At 48.1% G+C, this 26,471-nt stretch overlaps 1 protein-coding gene across 3 annotated transcripts; it reads left to right on the forward strand.

Moving 5' to 3' along the window:
- Positions 1 to 20,957: 20,957 nt before the first annotated feature.
- On the forward strand, positions 20,958 to 26,429 carry LOC139418480 (protocadherin-10-like). Of its 3 annotated transcripts, none has more exons than XM_071167987.1 (4): positions 20,958 to 23,666; positions 24,750 to 24,811; positions 25,328 to 25,434; positions 25,629 to 26,429. In XM_071167987.1, exons 1-4 carry the CDS (start codon positions 21,138 to 21,140, stop codon positions 25,937 to 25,939), a joined length of 3,009 nt encoding a protein of 1,002 aa, XP_071024088.1. In that variant the 5' UTR covers positions 20,958 to 21,137; the 3' UTR covers positions 25,940 to 26,429. The 3 variants fall into 3 exon arrangements, with proteins under 3 accessions (XP_071024088.1, XP_071024089.1, XP_071024090.1); XM_071167988.1 differs by having other exon boundaries at positions 25,632 to 26,429; XM_071167989.1 differs by lacking the exons at positions 25,328 to 25,434; positions 25,629 to 26,429 and adding an exon at positions 24,210 to 24,288.
- The last annotated feature ends 42 nt before the right edge of the window (positions 26,430 to 26,471 follow it).

The following is a 26,471-nucleotide window of genomic DNA, read 5'->3' on the forward strand; positions in this document are numbered from 1 at the left end:
ATTAGCCTCCATCATCACTAGCCTCCATCACCACTAGCCTTCATAACCACGAGCCTTCATCACCATTAGCCTTCATCACCATTAGCCTTCATCACCACTAGCCTCCATCAACCCTATCCTCCATAACCACTAGCCTCCATCACCACTAGCCTCCATCACCACTAGCCAATACTAGCCTCCATCACCACTTGCCTCCACCACCACAAGCCTTTATCACCACTAGCCTCCATCACCACTAGCTTTCAGCACCATTAGCCTTCATCACCACTTAACTTCATCACTACTAGCCTCCATCACCACTTGCCTCCACCACCACAAGCCTTTATCACCACTAGCCTCCATCACCACAAGCCTTCATCACCACTAGCCACCACAACCACTAGCCTTCATCACCACTAGCCTCCATCACCACTAGCCTCAATCACCACTAGCCTCCATCACCACTAGCCACCACCTCCACTAGCCTTCATCACCACTAGCCTCCATCACCATCACCACTAGCCTCCATCACCACTATCCTTCATCACCACTAGCCACTATTAGCCTTCATCACCACGAGCCACCATTAGCCTCCATCACCACTAGCCTTCATCACCACGAGCCTCCATCACCACTAGCCTTCATCACCATTAGCCTTCATCACCACTAGCCTTCATCACCATTAGCTTTCATCACCACTAGCCTCCATCACCACTAGCATCCATCACCACTAGCCACCACTAGCCTCCATCACCACTTGCCTCCACCACCACAAGCCTTTATCACCACTAACCTCCATCACCACAAGCCTTCATCACCGCTAGCCACCACCACCACTAGCCTTCATCACCACTAGCCTCCATCACCACCAGCCTCAATCACCACTAGCCTCCATCACCACTAGCCACCACCTCCACTAGCCTTCATCACCACTAGCCTCCATCAACATCACCACTAGTCTCCATCACCACTATCCTTCATCACCACTAGCCACCACTAGCCTTCATCACCACGAGCCACCATTAGCCTCCATCATCACTAGCCTCCATCACCACTAGCCTTCATCACCATTAGCCTTCATCACCACTAGTCTCCATCACCACTAGCCTCCATCACCACTAGCCACCACTAGCCTTCATCACCATGAGCCACCATTTGCCTCCATCACCACTAGCCTCCATCACCACTAGCCTCCAACACCATTAGCCTCCATCACCACTAGCCTCAATCACCACTAGCCTTCATCACCACTAGCCTCCATCACCAATAGTCTCCATCACCACTAGCCACCACTAGCCTTCATCACAGCTAGCAACCACTAGCCTTCATCACCACTAGCCACCACTAGCCACCACCACCACTAGTCTCCATCACCACTAGCCACCACTAGCCTTCATCACCACGAGCCACCATTAGCCTCCATCATCACTAGCCTCCATCACCACTAGCCTTCATCACCACGAGTCTCCATCACCACTAGCCTTCATCAACATTAGCCTTCATCACCATTAGCCTCCATTACCACTATCCTCCATCACCACTAGCCTCCATCACCACTAGCCTCCATCACCACTAGCCTTCATCATCAGTAGCCTTCATCACCACTAGCCTCCATCACCACTAGCCTTTATCACCACTAGCCTCCATCACCACTAGCTTTCATCACTACTAGCTTTCATCACCATTAGCCTTTATCACCACTAGCCTCCATCACCACTAGCCTTCATCACCACTAGCCTCCAAAACCACTAGCCTTCATCACAGCTAGCCACCACTAGCCTTCATCACCACTAGCCACCACTAGCTTTCATCACCACTAGCCACCACTAGCCACCACCACCACTAGTCTCCATCACCACTAGCCACCACTAGCCTTCATCACCACGAGCCACCATTAGCCTCCATCATCACTAGCCTCCATCACCACTAGCCTTCATCACCACGAGTCTCCATCACCACTAGCCTTCATCAACATTAGCCTTCATCACCATTAGCCTCCATTACCACTATCCTCCATCACCACTAGCCTCCATCACCACTAGCCTCCATCACCACTAGCCTTCATCACCACTAGCCTTCATCACCACTAGCCTCCATCACCACTAGCCTTCATCACCATTAGCCTTCATCACCATTAGCCTCCATCACCACTATCCTCCATCACCACTAGCCTCCATCACCACTAGCCTCCATCACCACTAGCCTTCATCACCATTAGCCTTCATCACCATTAGCCTCCATCACCACTATCCTCCATCACCACTAGCCTCCATTACACTAGCCTCCATTACCACTAGCCTCCATCACCACACGCTTTCATCACCACTAGCCACCACTAGCCTTCATCACCTCTAGCCACCATTAGCCTCCATCACTACAAGCCTCCATCACCACTAGTCTCCATCACCACTAGCCACCACCACCGATAGCCACCACCACCACTAGCCACCACCACTATTCTTCATCACCACTAGCCTCCCTCACCACTAGCCTTCATCATCAGTAGCCTTCATCACCACTAGCCTTTATCACCACTAGTCTCCATCACCACTAGCCTCCATTACCACTAGCCACCACCACCATTAGCCTTAATCACCACTAGCCTCCATCACCACACGCTTTCATCACCACTAGCCACCACTAGCCTTCATCACCTCTAGCCACCATTAGCCTCCATCACTACAAGCCTCCATCACCACTAGCCTCCATCACCACTAGCCTTCATCACCACTAGCCTCCATCACCACTAGCCTCCATCACCACTAGCCTTCATCACCACTAGCCTCCATCACCACTAGCCTCCATCACCACTAGCGTCCATCACCACTAGCCTTCAACACCACTAGCCTTCATCACCACTAGCCACCACTAACATTCATCACCACTAGCCACCACTAGCCTCCATCACCACTAGCCTCCATCACCACTGGCCTCCATCACCACTAGCCACCACCACCACTAGCCTTAATCACCACTAGCCTCCACCACCACTAGCCTCCATCACCACTAACCACCATCACCACTAGCCTCCATCACCACTATTCTTCATCACCACTAGCCTCCATCACCACTAGCCTCCATCACCACTAGCCTTCAACACCACTAGTCTCCATTACCACTAGCCTCCATCACCACAAGAATCCACCACAACTAGCCATCACTAGCCTTCATCACCACTAGCCTCCGCCACCACTAGCCTCCATCACCACTAGCCTTCAACACCACTAGTCTCCATTACCACTTGCCTCCATCACCACAAGAATCCACCACAACTAGCCATCACTAGCCTTCATCACCACTAGCCTCCGCCACCACTAGCCACCACTAGCCTTCATCACCACTAGCCACCACTAGCCTTCATCACCACTATTCACCACTAGCCTTCATCACAACTAGCCACCACTAGCCTTCATCACCGCTACCCTCCATTAGCCTCCATCACCACTAGCCTTCATCACCACGAGCTTCCAACACCAATGGCCTTCATCACCACTAGCCTTCATCACCACTAGCCTCCATCACCACTAGGTTCCATCACCACTAGCCTCTACCACCACTAGGCTCTATCACCACTAGCCACCACCACCACTAGCCACCAGGAGCCTTCATCACCACTAGCCACCACTAGCCTTCATCACCACCAGCCTCCATCACAGCTAGCCACCACTAGCCTTCATCACCACTAGCCACCACTAGCCTTCATCACCACTAGCCACCACCACCACTAGTCTCCATCACCACAAGCCACCACCACCACTAGCCACCACCACTATTCTTCATCACCATTAGCCTCCATCACCACTAGCCTCCATCACCACTAGCCTTTATCATCAGTAGCCTTCATCACCACTAGCCTCCATCACCACTAGCCTTTATCACCACTAGCCTCCATCACCACTAGCCTCCATTACCAATAGCCTCCGCCACCACTATTCTTCATCACCACGAGCCACCATTAGCCTCCATCATCACTAAACTCCATCACCACTAGCCTTCATCACCTCGAGTCTCCATCATCTTTAGCCTTCATCACCACTAGCCTCCATCACCACTAGCCTCCATCACCACTAGCCTTCATCACCATTAGCCTTCATCACCATTAGCCTCCATCACCACTATCCTCCATCACCACTAGCCTCCATTACACTAGCCTCCATTACCACTAGCCTCCATCACCACACGCTTTCATCACCACTAGCCACCACTAGCCTTCATCACCTCTAGCCACCATTAGCCTCCATCACTACAAGCCTCCATCACCACTAGTCTCCATCACCACTAGCCACCACCACCGATAGCCACCACCACCACTAGCCACCACCACTATTCTTCATCACCACTAGCCTCCCTCACCACTAGCCTTCATCATCAGTAGCCTTCATCACCACTAGCCTTTATCACCACTAGTCTCCATCACCACTAGCCTCCATTACCACTAGCCACCACCACCATTAGCCTTAATCACCACTAGCCTCCATCACCACACGCTTTCATCACCACTAGCCACCACTAGCCTTCATCACCTCTAGCCACCATTAGCCTCCATCACTACAAGCCTCCATCACCACTAGCCTCCATCACCACTAGCCTTCATCACCACTAGCCTCCATCACCACTAGCCTCCATCACCACTAGCCTTCATCACCACTAGCCTCCATCACCACTAGCCTCCATCACCACTAGCGTCCATCACCACTAGCCTTCAACACCACTAGCCTTCATCACCACTAGCCACCACTAACATTCATCACCACTAGCCACCACTAGCCTCCATCACCACTAGCCTCCATCACCACTGGCCTCCATCACCACTAGCCACCACCACCACTAGCCTTAATCACCACTAGCCTCCACCACCACTAGCCTCCATCACCACTAACCACCATCACCACTAGCCTCCATCACCACTATTCTTCATCACCACTAGCCTCCATCACCACTAGCCTCCATCACCACTAGCCTTCAACACCACTAGTCTCCATTACCACTAGCCTCCATCACCACAAGAATCCACCACAACTAGCCATCACTAGCCTTCATCACCACTAGCCTCCGCCACCACTAGCCTCCATCACCACTAGCCTTCAACACCACTAGTCTCCATTACCACTTGCCTCCATCACCACAAGAATCCACCACAACTAGCCATCACTAGCCTTCATCACCACTAGCCTCCGCCACCACTAGCCACCACTAGCCTTCATCACCACTAGCCACCACTAGCCTTCATCACCACTATTCACCACTAGCCTTCATCACAACTAGCCACCACTAGCCTTCATCACCGCTACCCTCCATTAGCCTCCATCACCACTAGCCTTCATCACCACGAGCTTCCAACACCAATGGCCTTCATCACCACTAGCCTTCATCACCACTAGCCTCCATCACCACTAGGTTCCATCACCACTAGCCTCTACCACCACTAGGCTCTATCACCACTAGCCACCACCACCACTAGCCACCAGGAGCCTTCATCACCACTAGCCACCACTAGCCTTCATCACCACCAGCCTCCATCACAGCTAGCCACCACTAGCCTTCATCACCACTAGCCACCACTAGCCTTCATCACCACTAGCCACCACCACCACTAGTCTCCATCACCACAAGCCACCACCACCACTAGCCACCACCACTATTCTTCATCACCATTAGCCTCCATCACCACTAGCCTCCATCACCACTAGCCTTTATCATCAGTAGCCTTCATCACCACTAGCCTCCATCACCACTAGCCTTTATCACCACTAGCCTCCATCACCACTAGCCTCCATTACCAATAGCCTCCGCCACCACTATTCTTCATCACCACGAGCCACCATTAGCCTCCATCATCACTAAACTCCATCACCACTAGCCTTCATCACCTCGAGTCTCCATCATCTTTAGCCTTCATCACCATTAGCCTTCATCACCATTAGTCTCCATCACCACTATCCTCCATCACCACTAGCCTCCATTACCACTAGCCTCCATTACCACTAGCCTCCATCACCACAAGCCACCACCACCACTAGCCACCACCACTATTCTTCATCACCACTATCCTCCATCACCACTAGCCTCCATCGCCACTAGCCTTTATCATCAGTAGCCTTCATCAGCACTAGCCTCCATCACCACTAGCCTTTATCACCACTAGCCTCCATCACCACTAGCCTCCATTACCACTAGCCTCCGCCACCACTATTCTTTATCACCACTAGCCACCACTAATCTTCATCACCACTAGCCTCCATCACCACCAGCCTTCATCACCCCTAGCCTCAATCACAGCTAGCAACCAATTGCCTTCATCACCACTAGCCACCACTAGCCTTCATCACCACTATTCACCACTAGTCTTCATCACCACTAGCCACCACTAGCCTTCATCACCACTAGCCACCACTAGCCTCCATCACCACTAGCCTCTATCACCACTAGCCTTCATCACCACGAGCTTCCAACACCACTGGCCTTCATCACCACTAGCCTTCATCACCACTAGCTTCCATCACCACTAGCCTCTAACACCACTAGGCTCTATCACCACTAGCCACCACCACCACTAGCCACCAGGAGCCTTCATCACCACTAGCCACCACTAGCCTTCATCACCACCAGCCTCCATCACAGCTAGCCACCACTAGCCTTCGTCACCACTAGCCTTCATCACCAATAGTCTCCATCACCACTAGCCACCACTAGCCTTCATCACCACCAGCCTCCATCACAGCTAGCCACCACTAGCCTTCATCACCACGAGCCACCATTAGCCTCCATCATCACTAGCCTCCATCACCACTAGCCTTCATCACAACGAGCCTCCATCACCACTAGCCTTCATCTCCATTAGCCTTCATCACCATTAGCCTCCATTACCACTATCCTCCATCACCACTAGCCTACTTCACCACTAGCCTCCATCACCACTAGCCTTCATCACCACAAGCCTTCATCACCACCAGCCTCCATCACCACTAGCCTTTTTCACCACTAGCCTCCATCACCACTAGCCTTCATCACCATGAGCCACCCATAGCCTCCATCATCACTAGCCTCCATCACCACTAGCCTTCATCACCTCGAGTCTCCATCACCACTAGCCTTCATCACCATTAGCCTTCATCACCACTAGCCTCCATTACCACTAGTCTCCATCACCACAAGCCACCACCATCGATAGCCACCACCACCACTAGCCACCACCACTAATCTTCATCACCACTAGCCTCCATCACCACTAGCCTCCATCACCACTAGCCTTTATCATCAGTAGCCTTCATCACCACTAGCCTCCATCACCACTAGCCTTTATCACCACTAGCCTCCATCACCACTAGCCTCCGTTACCACTAGCCTCCGCCACCACTATTCTTTATCACCACTAGCCACCACTAGCCTTCATCACCACTAGCCTCCATCACCACCAGCCTTCATCACCCCTAGTCTCAATCACAGCTAGCAACCAATTGCCTTCATCACCACTAGCCACCACTAGCCTTCATCACCACTATTCACCACTAGTCTTCATCACCACTAGCCACCACTAGCCTTCATCACCACTAGCCACCACTAGCCTCCATCACCACTAGCCTCTATCACCACTAGCCTTCATCACCACGAGCTTCCAACACCACTGGCCTTCATCACCACTAGCCTTCATCACCACTAGCCTCCATCACCACTAGCTTCCATTACCACTAGCCTCTAACACCACTAGGCTCTATCACCACTAGCCACCACCACCACTAGCCACCAGGAGCTTTCATCACCACTAGCCACCACTAGCCTTCATCACCACCAGCCTCCATCACAGCTAGCCACCACTAGCCTTCATCACCACTAGCCTTCATCACCAATAGTCTCCATCACCGTTAGCCACCACTAGCCTTCATCACCACCAGCCTCCATCACAGCTAGCCACCACTAGCCTTCATCACCACTAGCCAACACTAGCCTTCATCACCACCAGCCACCACTAGCCACCACCACCACTAGTCTCCATCACCACTAGCCACCACTAGCCTACATCACGACGAGCCACCATTAGCCTCCATCATCACTAGCCTCCATCACCACTAGCCTTCATCACCACGAGTCTCCATCACCACTAGCCTTCATCACCATTAGCCTTCATCGCCATTAGCCTCCATTACCACTATCCTCCATCACCACTAGCCTCCATCACCACTAGCCTCCATCACCACCTAGCCTTCATCAGTAGCCTTCATCACCACTAGCCTCTATCACCACTAGCATTTTTCACCACTAGCCTCCATCACCACTAGCCTTCATTACCACGAACCACCATTAGCCTCCATCATCACTAGCCTCCATCACCACTAGCCTTCATCACCACTATCCTTCATCACCATTAGCCTTCATCACCATTAGCCTTCATCACCATTAGCCTCCATCACCACTATCCTCCATCACCACTAGCCTCCATTACCACTAGCCTCCATTACCACTAGCCTCCATCACCACTAGCCACCACCACCGATAGCCACCACCATCACTAGCCACCACCACTATTCTTCATCACCACTAGTCTCCATCACCACTAGCCTTCATCATCAGTAGCCTTCATCACCACTAGCCTCCATTACCACTAGCCTCCATTACCACTAGTCTCCGCCATCACTATTCTTTATCACCACTAGCCACCACTAGCCTCCATCACCACTAGCCTCTATCACCACCAGCCTTCATCACCACTAGCCTCCATCACCACTAGCTTCCATCACCACTAGCCTCTAACACCACTAGGCTCTATCACCACTAGCCACCACCACCACTAGCCACCAGGAGCTTTCATCACCACTAGCCACCACTAGCCTTCATCACCACCAGCCTCCATCACAGCTAGCCACCACTAGCCTTCATCACCAAAAGTCTCCATCACCACTAGCCACCACTAGCCTTCATCACCACCAGCCTCCATCACAGCTAGCCACCACTAGCCTTCATCACCACTATCCAAACACTAGCCTTCATCACCACTAGCCACCACTAGCCACCACCACTACTAGTCTCCATCACCACTAGCGACCACTAGCCTACATCACCACGAGCCACCATTAGCCTCCATCACCACTAGCCATCACCACTAGCCTTCATCACCACGAGTCTCCATCACCACTAGCCTTCATCACCATTAGCCTTCATCACCATTAGCCTCCATTACCACTATCCTCCATCACCACTAGCCTCCATCACCACTAGCCTCCATCACCACTAGCCTTCATCATCAGTAGCCTTCATCACCACTAGCCTCCATTACCACTAGCCTCCATCACCACTAGCCTTCATCACCACTAGCCTCCATCACCACCAGCCTTCATCACCCCTAGCCTCCATCACAGCTAGCAACCAATAGCCTTCATCACCACTAGCCACCACTAGCCTTCATCACCACTATTCACCACTAGTCTTCATCACCACTAGCCACCACTAGCCTTCATCACCACTAGCCACCACTAGCCTCCATCACCACTAGCCTCTATCACCACTAGCCTTCATCACCACGAGCTTCCAACACCACTGGCCTTCATCACCACTAGCCTTCATCACCACTAGCCTCCATCAACACTAGCTTCCATCACCACTAGCCTCTACCACCACTAGGCTCTATCACCACTAGCCACCACCACCACTAGCCACCAGGAGCCTTCATCACCATTAGCCTTCATCACTATTAGCCTCCATTACCACTATCCTCCCTCACCACTAGCCTCCATCACCACTTGCCTCCATCACCACTAGCCTTCATCATCAGTAGCCTTCATCACCACTAGCCTCCATCACCACTAGCCTTTTTCACCACTAGCCTCCATCACCACTAGCCTTCATCACCACGAGCCACCATTAGCCTCCATCACCACTAGCCTTCATCACCACGAGTCTCCATCCCCACTAGCCTTCATCACCACGAGTCTCCATCCCCACTAGCCTTCATCACCATTAGCCTTCATCACCATTAGCCTCCATCACCACTATCCTCCATCACCACTAGCCTCCATTACCACTAGCCTCCATTTCCACTAGCCTCCATCACCACTAGCCACCACCACCGATAGCCACCACCACCACTAGCCACCACCACTAATCTTCATCACCACTAGCCTTCATCACATTAGCCTTCATCACCACTAGCCACCACTAACATTCATCACCATTAGCCACCACTAGCCTCCATCACCACTAGCCTTCATCACCACTAGTCTCCATCACCACTAGCCACCATCACCACTTGCCTCCATCACCACTATCCTTCATCACCACTAGCCTCCATCACCACTAGTCTTCAACACCACTAGCCTCCATTACCACTAGCCTCCATCACCACAAGAATCCACCACAACTAGCCACCACTAGCATTCATCACCACTAGCCACCACTAGCCTTCATCACCACTAGCCTCCATCACCAATAGCCTTCATCACCACTAGCCTCCATCACAGCTAGCCACCAATAGCCTTCATCACCACTAGCCACCACTAGCCTTCATTACCACTATTCACCACTAGCCTTCATCACCACTAGCCACCACTAACATTCATCACCATTAGCCACCACTAGCCTCCATCACCACTAGCCTTCATCACCACTAGCCTCCATCACCACTAGCCACCATCACCACTTGCCTCCATCACCACTATCCTTCATCACCACTAGCCTCCATCACCACTAGCCTTCAACACCACTAGCCTCCATTACCACTAGCCTCCATCACCACAAGAATCCACCACAACTAGCCACCACTAGCATTCATCACCACTAGCCACCACTAGCCTTCATCACCACTAGCCTCCATCACCAATAGCCTTCATCACCACTAGCCTCCATCACAGCTAGCCACCAATAGCCTTCATCACCACTAGCCACCACTAGCCTTCATTACCACTTTTCACCACTAGCCTTCATCACCACTAGCCACCACTAGCTTTCATCACCACTAGCCACCACTAGACTTCATCATCACGAGCCACCATTAGCTTCCATCACCACTAGCCTCCATCACCACTAGTCTTCATCACCACTAGCCTCCATCACCAATAGCCACCACTAGCCTTCATCACCACTAGCCACCACTAGCCTCCATCACCACTAGCGTTCATCACCACGAGCCTCCATCACCATTAGCCACCACTAGCCTTCATCACCACTAGCCTCCCTAGCCACCATCAACACTAGCCTCCATCACCACTAGCCTCCACCACCACTAGCCACCACCACTATCCTTCATCACCACTAACCTCCATCACCACTAGCTTCCATCACCACTAGCCACTATCACCACTGGCCACCATCACCACAATCCTCCATCACCACTAGCCACCATCACCACTAGCTTCCATCACCACTAGCCTCCATCACCACTAGACTCCTTCACCACTAGCCACCACCACCACTAGCCTCCATCACCACTGGCTACCATCACCACTAGCCACCATCACCACTAGCCACCATCACCACTATCCACCATCACCACTAGCCTCCATCTCCACTAGCCTCTATCACCACTATCCTCCATCACCTCTAGCCACCATCACCACTAGCCACCATCACCACCTGCCACCATCACCACCAGCCTCCATCACCACTAGCCTTCATCAACACTAGCCTCCCTAGCCACCACCACCACTAGCCTCCATCACCACTAGCCTCCACCACCACTAGCCACCACCACTATCCTTCATCACCACTAGCCTCCATCACCACTAGTTTCCATCACCACTAGCCACTATCACCACTGGCCACCATCACCACAATCCTCCATCACCACTAGCCACCATCACCACTAGCTTCCATCACCACTAGCCTCCATCACCACTAGACTCCTTCACCACTAGCCACCACCACCACTAGCCTCCATCACCACTGGCTACCATCACCACTAGCCACCATCACCACTAGCCACCATCACCACTATCCATCATCACCACTATCCTCCATCACCTCTAGCCTCCATCACCACTAGCCACCATCACCACCTGCCACCATCACCACTAGCCTCCATCACCAATAGCCTCCATCACCACTAGCCTCCATCTCCACTAGCCTCCATCACCACTAGCCACCGTCACCATTAGCCACCATCACCACTAGCCTTCATCACCACTAGCCAACATTAGCCTCTATCACCACTAGCCTCCATCACCACTAGACTTGATCACCACTAGCTACTGTCACCACTAGTCACTGTCTCCACTAGCCTCTATCCCCACTAGCCTCATCACAACTAGCCTCCAGCACCCCTAGCCACCAGCACCGCTAGCCACCATCAAATCAAATCAAACTGTATTTGTCACATGCGCCGAATACAACAAGTGTAGACCTTACCGTGTAAATGCTTACTTACAAGCCCTTAACCAACCGTGCAGTTCAAGAGGACTTAAGAAAATATTTATCAAATAAACTAAAGTAAAAAATAGTAAGAAATAACACAATAACATAACAATAATGAGGCTATATACAGGGGGTACCGGTACCAAGTCAGTGTGTGGGGGTACAGGTTAGTTGTGGTAATTTGTACATGTAGGTAGGGGTGAAGTGACTATGCATAGATAATAAACAGCAGGTAGCAACAGTGTACAAAACAAATGGGGGGGTGGGTGTCAATGTAATTGATTAATTGTTCAGCAGTCTTATGGTTTTTGTTTAGAAGCTGTTAAAGAGCCTTTTGGTCCTAGACTTGGCACTCCGGTACCGCTTGCCGTGCGGTAGCAGAGAAAACAGTCTATAACTTGAGTGACTGGAGTCTCTGACAATTTTATGGGCTTTCCTCTGACACTGCCTATTATATAGGTCCTGGATGGCAGGAAGCTTTTCCCCAGTGATGTACTGGGCCGTATGCTCTACCCTCTGTAGCGCCTTACGGTCAGATGCCGAGCAGTTGCCATACCAGGCGGTGATGCAACAGGGCCGGATGCTCTCGATGGTGCAGCTGTAGAACTTTTTGAGGATTTGGGGACCCATGACAAATCTTTTCAGTCTCCTGGGGGAAAAGGTTTTGTCATGCCCACTTCACGACTGTCTTGGTGTGTTTGGACCATGATAGTTTGTTGGTGATGTGGACACCAAGGAACTCGAAACTCTTGACCTGCTCCACTACAGCCCCATTGATGTTAATGGGGACCTGTTCGGCCCGGCTTTCCCTGTAGTCCACGATCCGCTCCTTTGTCTTGCTCATATTGAGGGAGAGGTTGTGGTTCTGGCACCACACTGCCGGTTCTCTGACCTCCTTCCTATAGGCCGTCTCATTGTTGTCGATGATCACTGTTGTGTTGTCACCAAACTTAATGATGGTGTTGGAGTCACGTTTTCCACGCAGTCATGGGTGAACAGGGAGTACAGTAGGGGACTAAGTACACACCCGAGTGCCCCCAGTGTTGAGGATCAGCGTGGCAGACGTGTTGTTGGCTACCCTTACCACCTGGGGGTAGCCCGTCAGGAAGTACAGGACCCAGTTGCAGAGGGAGGTGTTTAGTCCCAGGGTCCTTATATTAGTGATGAGCTTCCTGGGCACTATGGTGTTGAACGCTGAGCTGTAGTAAATGAACAGCATTCTCACATAGGTGTTCCTTTTGTCCAGGTGGGAAAGGGCAGTGTGGAGTGCAATTGAGATTGCGTCATCTGTGGATCACCACTAGCCTCCTTCACCACTAGCCTTCGTCACCACCAGCTACTATCACCACTAGCCACCATCACCACCAACCTCCATCACCACTAGCCACCATCAACACTAGCCTTCATCACCACTAGCCACCATCACCACCAGCCTCCATCACCACCAGCCTCCATCACCACTAGCCTCCATCACCACTAGCCACCATCACCACTAGCCTCCATCACCACTAGCCACCATCTCCACTAGCCTCTATCACCACTAGCCTCCATCACCACTAGCCTCTATCACCACTAGCCTCTATCACCACTAGCCTCCATCACCACTAGCCACCATCACCACTAGCCTCCATCACCACTAGCCTCCATCACCACTAGCCACCATCACCACCAGCCTCCATCACCACCATCCTCCATCACCACTAGCCTCCATCACCACTAGCCACCATCACCACTGGCCTCTATCACCACTAGCCTCCATCACCACTAGACACCATCACCACTAGCCTCCATTACCACTAGTCTCTATCACCACTAGCCTCCATCATCACTAGCCTCCATCGCCACTAGCCTCGATCACCACTAGCCACCATCTCCACTAGCCACCATCACCACTAGCCTCCATCACCACTAGCCACCATCACCACTAGCCTCCATCACCACTAGCCACCATCTCCACTAGCCTCTATCACCACTAGCCTCCATCACCACTAGCCTCTATCACCACTAGCCTCTATCACCACTAGCCACCATCACCACTAGGCACCATCACCACTAGCCTCCATCACCACTAGCCTCTATGACCACTAGCCACCATCACCACTAGCTACCATCACCACTAGTCACCATCACCACTAGCCAAAATGTGCCAATGAACTAAGTGCAGCAACGTAAGAGTGCTGTGAGAGACTCATGGTCTTGTTAACAGGTTCCATATGAGGCTGCTTGGCCTAGCTGGGTCTGTCGGGCTGACCCTATTCACAGTTTTGAGCCTGGCACCACCAACACACTTTCTGTCTTCTCTCATTTGGGCTGTCCATGCTTTACCCGACACCTGTACTGTGATTGTATAACCTTTTGTCTCGACAAACAAATTCTACTTGTTTCTCTTGTCTCGCCCTCTCTTTGTCTGTCTCTTTGTCTATTCAGTAGAGGTGCCACACCCCAGACAATGTTATTTCTGAAATGTTGAAATACGGAAGAAAGAAAACAATGGAAAACTGGACCCATTTTAAACAAGCTTCATCTCCACGGTGCAAAGAAAGATGAATACTCTTTTTTTTCTGTTACAGTGTGTAAGCCATTGTTATCCACTGTGTTACCTTAGACTAATGTACATGATGCATATATGTCAGACTGAGTAGTATCTTTCTTGTACTAGTTTTATATTTTGCTTGTGTCTGTTGGTATCTTGTAAGATGTCCATCTCAGTAGCCGCATATGTTCAATTTCCATCTACACTGAGTGTACAAATATTTCCATGACATACACTGACCAGGTGACTCCAGGTAAAAGCTATGATCCCTAATTGATGTCACCTGTTAAATCCACTTCATTCAGTGTAGATGAAGGGGAGGAGACAGGTTAAAGAAGGATTTTAAAATATTGAGACAATTGAGACATGGATTGTATATATGTGCCATTCAGAAGGTGAATGGGCAAGACAAAATATTTAAGTGCCTTTGAACGGGGTATGGTTGTAGGTGCCAGGCACACCAGATTGAGTGTGTCAAGAACTGCAACGCTGCTGGGTTTTTCACGGTCAACAGTTTCCTGTGTGTATCAAGAATGGTCCAACACCCAAAGGACATCCAGCCAGCTTGACACAACTGTGGGAAGAATTGGAGTCAACATGGGCCAGCATTCCTGTGGAATGCGTTCAACACCTTGTAGAATCTATGCCCCGGCAAATTGAGGCTGTTCTGAGAGCAAAAGGGGTGCAACTCAATATTAAGAAGTTGTTCCTAATGTTTTCTACACTCAGTGTATATCAGCATGCTCAGTATATCAGTGCCCCCCCCCCCTCCCTCTTTCTCTCTCTCTCTGTCTCAGACACGCGCACAAGCAGTTGGTCTTGGCTCACCCTCTGTCTTTCCAGACTTTGAAGGGAGTTCAGACGTCTAATATAAGACAGGTCCCACCACAACAAAAGATCTCACTTTGAGTTAGAATAAACAATATCTCTCTCTTCCACCCTTTCTGTCTGTCCCCCACTCTCATTTTCCCTTCTTGGTGTTATTTCGCTCTTGGCAAGAGGAGAAGTATGTGCACTTGTTATGCGTTTTCCATGGTAGCCTTTCCTCTGGAATAGATTAGCAGCAGCGAGTGAAAGGGTGAGCTGAACAAGTGAGATAGAGATAATGAGGTATAAGGAGACGGGAGACATTGGGCTGAAAGAGATGGACTTACTTTTCCTGATTAATCTGGTGCGATACGAATCTGTATTACCTGCCTAGTTTCAAACACTCCTTGCTTGTGCTTAAATACATCTATTTATTGGCTTGACCAACTCTTTCATTCTGACTGATTGAATAATTCTAACTGGTTGAATCACACACACACTCACATTCACTCACACACACACACTCTGGCACTCCTGGGCTAGGGGAGCAGCAGTAGATGAAGGACAAATTGGTTATTGCGAGAGAATTTAAACCCCCTGGTAGGAGATATGTTATGAAATCAAAGTGCGGAATCGTGCGTTTGCCTCTGTATGACCATGACAAGAGAAATAAGCTGGACTGATCTAAACCAACCTATTTCAAGTTCACAACTCAATGTAATGGAAAGATTTGACTTGCTTTTTGCTATTTATCTGTTGGAGTGACTTCAAACGAAAAGGAGACGGAAAAGATGCACCAATTGCTAATAAATGGTAGAGTTTCTTTTAGCTTTGTGGAAAATGTGTTTAACATTCAGACAGGGACGTCTATCCAGCTTGAATTCCCTGACCCTGTTGGGTCTTGGCATAAAGAGGCCTCCTGTCAGTCATATCTTATTAGAGCCACATCGTGATTGGCTAAGGGCCGCTGGCACCCGCCCAGTAGAGGAAGTAGTGCAGTGCTGCTGGGCTGTGGAGCAGTGGAAACTGCACCGTGCTCTGGGATTGTGTTGAAGGCCTGTGTTGTTGCAGAAGGTTGCCCTGTGTGTTCAGGAGGTGGTGTGGGTTTGGTCTACTGGGAAATTGTACCATACTCTTCTGCTGTGGGGTTGGCCTCTAGGGTTGTACTGTGCTCTGGGAGTTGTGTTGCTGGACTGTGTTGGGATGTTTTCTTGCCAGGGCTGTGATCTTTGGTAGAAGAGATGCTTTTATAGGCCAACACACACAATGAACATAGCAACACAGACTGACACACAGAGATAGCGTATAGTAAAAGGGATGAATGAGAAAGAAATGGTGGTGTGTAGTCGATGCAAAAAGTTTCAGATTTCCCCAGAAACAAGCCTAACATAGAAAATTATCCCACTTGGAGCGGTTTAGCGGTTTAAAATATTGAAAAAAAGTAGAATGAGTGATTGATTGGTACATATAAATAACACTCACCTCTTATATACACAGCATGATGTATTCGAAGAATGACTGAGTCTTACACAGATGTTGACAGCTGGTCATTACAAAATGTGGCAGTTCAACACAACCACCTGAGGTAATGTGCAACAAAAGACACTGTACGAAAGTTATAATGACTGCGTGTATATTTGCGGTATCTAAGGTCGACCAGGTTAAATCGATTTCACAGATACATAACAGTCAGTACTTTAGAGGAACACACACCCACACACACACACACACACACACACTCAGCATGCCAAGGTCACATTTCATCTTGCTCTCCCTCCCCCATTCTTTCATTGGCTCTGAGCAGTATGTTGTTTATGATCCCTCAACCTGGGTAAGCACTCATCCCTCTCTCCAGGAAGGCTCTGTAAACTCCTGTCCCCAACACACACACACTTACCATAGTTTTTTCAGGATATATTCACAAAACGTGAATTGAATTTGTGTCAAAGGTAATGTCTAGGTTCTCACAGCAGATATTCTTACCAGGAATGAGCTCAAAATAGAACAAGGAAAAGGGAAGATGGGTTGACAGGATGGATGAGATTAAAGGAGTGGAAAGAAGGAAAGACAGAATACAATATGGGCATATAAAAGAAAATACAAGGTCTTTAATGCATCCTGTAATTTATTCACTGTTGTGTCCAACTACAGCATGTGTAGGCCTAATCACTATGTTATAGCTGTGTAAACACAGTTGATATATCAGCCTAGTTGTGAAGGATGATAGTTGAGCTTTTGGGTCAAAAAAACAAAACAGAGTTGAGACTGGAAACACACTCAGACATTGGATGGGCAATTGTATGTAGCCCTTGTTTGAAAACAGGACTTTCAGACTTCTTCCATGTACATAGATAGAGCATTGTCCTCCTATGCATCATGGGTGTTATTCAAGTAATATTTCACAATTCCCATTTTTCACACAAACATAGGCTTCTGGGGGTGTTATTCAATCAACATTTCACAATTCCCAGCTGGGGGTAGAAAGTGAGGCGGAAACATGCACACCGCAATAGGGGAGAGGACACCAGGTGACAGGTGAGAATGTGGCCTTGGATAATAATCTGTGGCCTTGAACAGTGTTCATGTGAATATAATAGTGTCAAAGAGTACATAGTCATTACACTGTAGTTGCATTGCAGTGCCAGGAAGTTGTATTAACATGAGCTAATAAACAGTCAATGCTGACAGCCAGGAAAGTCTGATGTAGGCATCAGTGCTGCCACTTTGAGGGACGTAGTGGAACTGCACATCATGTAGCCTACCATCCAAAACTACTGTAGTGCTGCAAGTCACACCAGTCCGTACAGGACATGCCAGTCCTTTAGAAGTATGTCACACACACACACATTAATCTGGTGCGATACACGTCTCTGTATTATCTGCCTAGTTTCAAACACTCCTTGTTTGTGCTTAAACCCATACAGTATCTTTCCTTTTTCTGTGGGAATCCTACGGTTTACGCAGCTGAGTAACAGGTGCTGTGGCTGCCCCTATCGTCCTCTACCCTCTTTCCCCTCCTTTCATTCTCTCTCTCCTTCCTATAATCTTTCTTTTTGGTCTATATCTTCCCCACTCCTGTTGCCATCACCCACTGTCCTTCTCTTCCCCCCCTGCCTCTCCCTCTCTCCTTAACATTGGCTCTCCTTTAAGTTATTCACTTTTCAGACTTCTTCCCATCAGCCACAGTCGCTTGGCATGACAGCATAGGATGAATGTAAAAAGATAGGGACCTGCAGCCGATCGCTCTGTTTGCCCACTGTCATTATGTCAGGCACATCTCAATAAGATACATTTGTATAGGTATACATTTGATTAACAGTTGGTGTAGATCTACCTGTATTTCTTATCCCATAAATGTTTGGACATGTGTGTTGTTCGTGTGTGTGTGTGTGTGAGAGAGAGAGAGAGAGAGAGAGAGAGAGAGAGAGAGAGATGGTGAGGGTGAGGGTAGTGCCCACATTCCTTTGGGATTCCTGGCATTCCCTGTCTGTGGCACCCTGCTCCATCTCTGCACCCTGAGAGTGAGAGCGAGCCTCCCATTGACTCAGACCAATGACGCTAATCTAAAGTATATGTCTCCCTCTACTGGCCTTCACAGGCACCCTAACGAAATATCATACGCTTGCATCCTCTCCTGTAAATTCCTCTGAGCGCCACCGCCTTCATCAAAGGTATACTGCTTTTTGACTGATACACCAGATGGCGCCGAGACGATATTTTTCCCCCACGCATTTATCATGATCACTTGTAATCTCCTAGCACGTAACACACTACCAGACAGCAAATCGTTGGAAGCGTTTTTGAGAAAATACATAAATATAAAATATTCGATTAATAAAAATCGTGTGCGTTTCATGATATTGGTGGACCATTAGTGTAGGTAGGCCTATATCTTAATCTAACATACATCCTTTGATTTATACTGGAGGATTTAGAAAATAAAGGATTAGGTCTAACACTGATGGTAAACACATCTAAAATACCGTTTACTGTATTTACCACATCTGCAGCTTTACAGATTTGCTGTAATTAAGACCAAGACCAGATGTATTGCTAGATACCCTACTTTACTTTTAGTATTCGTTTTATAATGGTGTGTGCGCGCGTGTGCGTGCGTGTGGTAATCCCTTTGTCTTTTTATCCGTAAATGTGTTTGTCACGATACCAACCGCCGCGTAGCAGTTAAATTCTGTTTCCGCTCTGGGTAAATTACGTTAAACATGCACTTAAGGCATGTGGAAAACAGGTCAATGCAACTGCACCAGCGAAAACCGCTGTGCGTCCCACGGATAGCCCCGGGTTTATTTCTCACAAAACATCTTAATTCTTCTGTTCGCTAATGATCCCGGAACACTTCCCTCTAATCCCCACTCCATTAATTAAAAAGAGCACGAGCCCACGGAAAACCTCGCCATCTGCTGTGGTTTCATTCCGGTAGACAGATTGTGTTTTCATCTTATTTAAAACAAGGGGATTGGAGAGTTTTTAGAGCAGGCGTGTGATGGAGTGATGCGAGAGAGGATGACCTCTCACTGGTGAGGAGACACTGAGCTCCATCCCATCCTCTACTCACGCACAGCTGGAATAGCCTAGCCTATAGACTACTGAAAACTGTTTATTTTATTATTTAAACTATACATCTTGGTCGTTTATTTTAGTGAGATGTTACTTATTTGCTCTTAAAAAAAATATATTGTTTGGGTTTTATTCAAATATTTTCCTGTGCGTTGTAAGGTTTATGCAATAGATTTGATTGCCTATTACTTTCTTCTTCTGCAATTGGTCATTTTGAATGAAGCTACTGCAGTAGATCTATTTGACAAACCGAGGATCAAATAAACATGAACCATTTGTAACCCCAAAATGGGTAAGACAGTTTTTCAAATATTAAAGCATGCGATATGTCGCATGAACCATGCATGCATGCTATTTTGTATCATAACCTTCAAGAGAGATAAATTAGTTTAATTCAACTAAACTGTGATAGCCTATCATTTTAGCCCCCCGTCCCGTAGAAATTGGGCTAAATAACACGGTCGCTGCATTTGATTAGTGCGAAAGATTAGCCTATGGTGTTGTGCTCAAACTGGAATCAGAGCAGATGTCGCTTTTCCCTATCGGAATACTGGGATTGAGCCAATAAACACACGCACGCACGCGCGCGCACACACACACACACACACCAGAGCATCACAATGCTAATCAGAGACACCAACCTCCTCCGCGCACCCCTCCTTCTCTCCTCTTCTTTTCTCACTCACACACACATTCAAAGACACTCGGCTGGGGCGAACTCCAAGGCTCCACTTCAAGTTGTGGATGCTATTAGCCTATATCTTTATATTCCCTTTTTTCCATTTAGAATAAAATAGTACAATTCGAAAATGATTATTTACAGAATAATATATATTTAAACGTAATGATTTTCTAACTGAAACCCATGGAGTGTGCATTTTTTGTAGTATAATCCGCCGCTCAGATGGACCTCCGAGGCGCGAAGAGACGGCTTGGGGGGATATGGCAGGTGACATGCCTAGCTCTCGTCGTATGTGTCCTGGATTTAGTTTGGGCTCAGATTCGTTATTCAATCCCTGAGGAACTGGAACATGGCGCTTTTGTTGGAAACATAGCCGAGGACTTGGGTTTAGACGTCGAGAGACTCTCTGCGCGCAGGTTCAGGATAGTTTCAGGCGCAAAAAAGCAATACTTGGAGGTGAATTTAGAAAATGGTATTTTATTTGTAAACGAAATAATTGATCGAGAGGAACTATGTGAACAGAGTCTGTCTTGCTCTTTCCATTTGCAAGTGGTAATCGAAAACCCATTGGAACTGTACAGGGTTGAGGTGGAGATTTTAGATGTGAACGATAACTCACCCAGTTTTCCGTGGAGTGAGTTTAATTTGGATATATCCGAGTCGGCGGTACCCGGGTCCCGCTTCCCACTAGAGAGCGCGCAGGACTTGGACGTTGGAAGCAACTCGCTCCGCTCTTATCTGCTGAGTGTGAATGAACATTTTGTCCTGGACATCCAGACGCGTAGTGATGGCAGTAAGTTTGCGGAGTTGGTCCTGGAGAGCCCCTTGGACAGAGAGCAGCAGAATACGCACCAGGTGGTGCTGACGGCCGTGGATGGAGGCTCGCCAGAGAGATCCGGGACAGCGCAAATCAATATAACAGTTCTGGATGCAAATGACAACGCGCCCGTGTTCGACCAGTCTTTCTACAGAGTGAGGCTTGTGGAAAACGCACCGAAGGGCACCGTTGTGATAAAACTAAACGCATCGGATTTGGATGAGGGTCCTAATGCGGATATCACATACTCTTTCAGCGGGCATGCTCCCATAAAAGTGCGCGAGCTTTTCAGTGTGGATTCGCGCACTGGAGAGATCAGAGTGAAAGGTGTCGTAGATTATGAAAAGGCCAGGATGCATGAGATATATGTGCAAGCCAAGGACAAGGGCCCATCGGCAGTGGCCGTGCACTGTAAAGTTCTAGTCAATATCTTAGATGTGAATGACAACCTCCCGGAGGTGATCTTGACATCAGTGTCCACACCTGTCCAAGAGGACGCACCACCGGGGACTGTGATAGCTGTCATCAGCGTCATGGACAAAGACTCAGGTGAAAATGGAAATGTTGACTGTGAAATTCCACATCATGTCCCCTTCCAGCTCCACTCCTCTTTTAAGAACTATTACACTTTGGTTACTTGTGATTTTTTGGACAGAGAGACGGTGCCAGAGTACAACATCACTCTCACAGCAAGAGATATGGGCGCACCTCCCTTGTTCACAAGGAAAACTATTTTGGTTCAAGTGTCAGACATGAACGACAACACACCCCGATTCAAGCAGCCATCATACACCGTCTATTTGACAGAGAATAACGCACCAGGAGCCTCAATTTGCTCGGTTACTGCCCTGGATCCAGATTCTGACCAAAATGCCTATCTCTCTTACTCTATTCTGGAAGGTGATATACATGGGATGTCCGTGTCCACCTACGTCTCCATAAACTCAGACAACGGGAATATTTACGCATTGCGTTCTTTTGACCATGAGCAGCTAAGAAACTTTCAGATTTTAGTCCAAGCACAAGATGCCGGGTTTCCACCCCTGAGAACCAATGTTACCGTAAATGTCTTTATTTTAGACCAAAATGACAATGCACCAGTCATAGTAGCACCTCTACCCCAAAACGGCACCGCGGCGACTGAAGTGGTGCCCAGGTCAGTTGATGCTGGCTATCTTGTGGCAAAAATCACTGCGATGGACGCAGACGCAGGTCAAAACTCGCGTCTGTTCTATCAGGTGCTTCAGGCAAACGACCCGAGCCTGTTTAGCGTCGCTCTGTACACGGGCGAAATCAGGACAATTCGCCGATTTGTGGAAAAAGACCCCATAAGGCAAATGCTGGTCATTCTGGTCAAGGACAACGGTCAGCCACCCCTTTCGGCCACAGTTTCCATCATCCTGTCAGTTGTTGACAACGTGCCAGAATCGCTGCCTGATTTCGGCGACCTCACACTGAGCCCCCAGTACCGCTCGAACCTCACGCTGTACTTAATAGTGTCTCTGGGCGTTATCTCGTTCACGTTTCTGGTGGCTATAATCGTCCTGGCGGCGATAAAGGGATACAGGGACAGACATTCCATTCGGAGGTATAACGTCTCTCTGAGTGCATGCTGCGGGTTCCGATCAGAGGAATCCACCACTGATGTGTTCAAGAAGTCCAACTTGAACGTGCAGATAACCACAGGCACCAAAGGATCCACGAACTGCGTTGAGGCAAATGGCAACGGTCCCCTTTCTCAGTCATACTGCTACAAGATGTGTCTGACCCCGGAATCATCCAAGAGCGATTTCATGTTCCTAAAGTCATGCAGTCCGATGAATGCGACTCCACAGAAGAATAATGCCAAGGGCGCAGACTACCCCAAATCGGGTTGGAGCGCACAGGACTCCCGCAGTCTGATAGTGAACAACGGAGCAACTATTCCGAACGAGGTAAATGGCCTAGGCCTGTACTGTTCCAAATATAATCACATCAGACCTCCAAGAAATTATAATTTATCAGTTTATTTGTATAATTTTGATGATTGTCACTCATGCTTGTTCAACAACTAAGAAATATTGCAAATGATAAGTATGTCAATGAACGGAAAGTAATTACGCACAAGTCAGGAAAGCTAACATATGACTTCCAAAGTCATACTATTAAAATGGTGCATGAAGACTATATGTATGGAAGTGGACTGAGACACACTTATACTATTAGGAGCGAGTGAGCTAAGGTCATGGGCAAACGTCACTGGTTGAATAATCCTTAAGACGGTCCGTGGTTAGTCTATCCACCATGGTTTATATGTAATATAGTGTAATATATAATGTAACATAAATCAATTGTAGCCCAGGTGATACCGTAAAAGTGTAAAGGCTTATAGAAATGGAGAAGTCATGTGATGTATTACGTGCTATAAGCAAAACATCTTATTGTATTGTTATTATGATTGCCTCAGCAATCCAACAATTTCCATTTGTCTGTTCAAGGATAAACTGACGCTGCAAGGCCTTGAACGTGAATAGAACAAGACGTCCATAGTGTGATGGGACTCATACAGTACACACAGTAATATATCAAAGAATGAATGTATCCAAATAAAACTGTTTAAAAGTCATGAAATAAATCAATAAAACACGCAGAACGCATATACATATGTACGATCACTCTGATGACTGGGGATGGTGGCTCACTTGCTACTTCAAATAATCTGCTTCTCCCTAGGGATACTCCGTCGTGCCACAGGGGTGCAATAGTTGCATGCCTGGGTGCGTTAACGGACTGTAGTAGGCCTACTGTAGAACATTAGTGCAAGACGTGATACAACTGTACTGCTCATTTTCCCATTCATTGGTTCATTTATCAATTCCTTATTGATTTATTTCAAGTGGCAATTGAAACTATCCACAGCATGGTACATCATTTAATATTTCTCACAGACTCATATTTATTTGTGGCAATTAAATGTAATTGATGTGGGCTATCCTATCAGCTGTATTACTAACCTATCTACGTCCTCAATTGTGCAGCTCAAGCAAGCGAACATGGACTGGACATTGACGAAAAATCGACGAAATTCAGCACACAAAAGGTCAACAAAAATGCTGGTGGAAAAAAAAAACAAGCGAACACACACACATTTCACATTTACATTTTAGTCAATTAGAGACGCTCAGTTAGTGCATTCATCTTAAGATAGCTAGGTGGGACAACCACATATCACAGGCATAGAAAGTAATGTTTTATTCTATAACGTAGCTGTCAGTAGAGTGTGGTGGTGGTGGGGGGGGGGGGGATTATTTAAGATACAGTTTGAAGAGGTAGGGTTTCAGATGTGTTCGGAAGATGGGCAGGGACTCTGTAGTCCTAGCTTCAGGGGGAAGCTGGTTCCACCATTGGAGTGCCAGGACAGAGACGAGCTTGGACTGGGCTGAGCGGGAGCTGCACTCCGGTAGGGGTGGGAGGGCCAAGAGACCAGATGTGGCAGAACAGAATGCTCGGGTGTAGGGTTTGAGCATAGCGTGAAGGTAGGGAGGGGCATGAACGCGCACACACACACACAACAAGGAGTCATTCTAGTTCCTTATTTTTTATTTTCTTTCTACAGCTTTAGATCCATGGAGAGGACCTTCCCACGTAGACCCAGGCCGGACCCTGATGGCTTCTCCTGCCCGGTGGCACCGCAGTACTATACCTGGGGTAGTCATATGCGTGGTACGTGGACCAGGAACCTAGAGTGTCAGAAAATATTCTATACCAATACTAAAAGACAACAAAATACAGACCGGTAGTCTAGAGAAATAATTATAAAACTGACGCCATGACATTATTTCACACTTGATAAAATGTTGCTATTGCAGAAATCACACTAACTAACGAACACTTTATTGTGTGATTTGTTTTGTTAGCAGAATACAAGATGTCCTCCCAGGTCGAAGGGATTGGAGGGGTTGGAAGTGTAGGAAGGGTTCCAAACCGTTCGTGGACTCCGAGCTACACCCAGCCTCCATCTGCACAGCCACCACCTGACTACCAGCACAACGTCTACATCCCTGGCACACCGTCTGGGTACTGCACTCTGAAGCCTGCACCCAGGGGGGAACTGGATGTCTACAACTCATTCTCTACGTTTGGAAAGAATAAGAGGTTCATCTCTAGCTATGACCCGAGCTTTGACCAGAGAGGGGACAACCTGATAAACAAGGACTTTTTTAAATGAATATATTAGAAGACACTGTGCATACAATTTAATACACACTTCCGTGGATGTTCATTAACTATTAATATAATCAACCCATATAGTATAAACCTCTGTGCACAAGGAACATTTAAATAGTTTAGTATATTTGAATCCATGCTTCGAACACATAACTTAATACTTTACAGCATATTATTTTCTCTCAATACAGCAGTGTCATAATTCTCTCTTTTAATTTGTATCATGTACAGTCCTAGTTGATAATGATGATGAGATTGTGCAGATATAAGGGCAATTATAGTCACTTGTGGGGATAATGAGGAAAATGATCTGAGGATATCTGTTCCCAGCAGTTATGGCAAATTCGCCAAATGCCTTGATTGTGCACGGCATTCTGTTAGGCAGTGATTTACAAGCATGTATATCATATTGTTGTACTTTATACCTTCATGTTTGACCCGTTTGGCTTCTTAAACACGTTTATATGTATAAAATCGGATTTTACTGCTGATTTATTTTAATCAATGTGAGTTAGGACGGGTGGACTGGAGGA

This window comes from Oncorhynchus clarkii, chromosome 10 (genome assembly GCF_045791955.1).
Source record: "Oncorhynchus clarkii lewisi isolate Uvic-CL-2024 chromosome 10, UVic_Ocla_1.0, whole genome shotgun sequence".
Taxonomy (NCBI): domain Eukaryota; kingdom Metazoa; phylum Chordata; class Actinopteri; order Salmoniformes; family Salmonidae; genus Oncorhynchus; species Oncorhynchus clarkii.

Bases quoted from the DNA above. Each gene is read 5' to 3' on its own strand.
- LOC139418480 (XM_071167987.1), top strand. From the start codon at position 21,138: ATGGACCTCCGAGGCGCGAAGAGACGGCTTGGGGGGATATGGCAGGTG. The intron at 23,667-24,749 runs GTAAATGGCCTA...TCAATTGTGCAG, and splicing joins GAGCAACTATTCCGAACGAG to CTCAAGCAAGCGAACATGGA. The intron at 24,812-25,327 runs GTCAACAAAAAT...TTCTTTCTACAG, and splicing joins CGAAATTCAGCACACAAAAG to CTTTAGATCCATGGAGAGGA.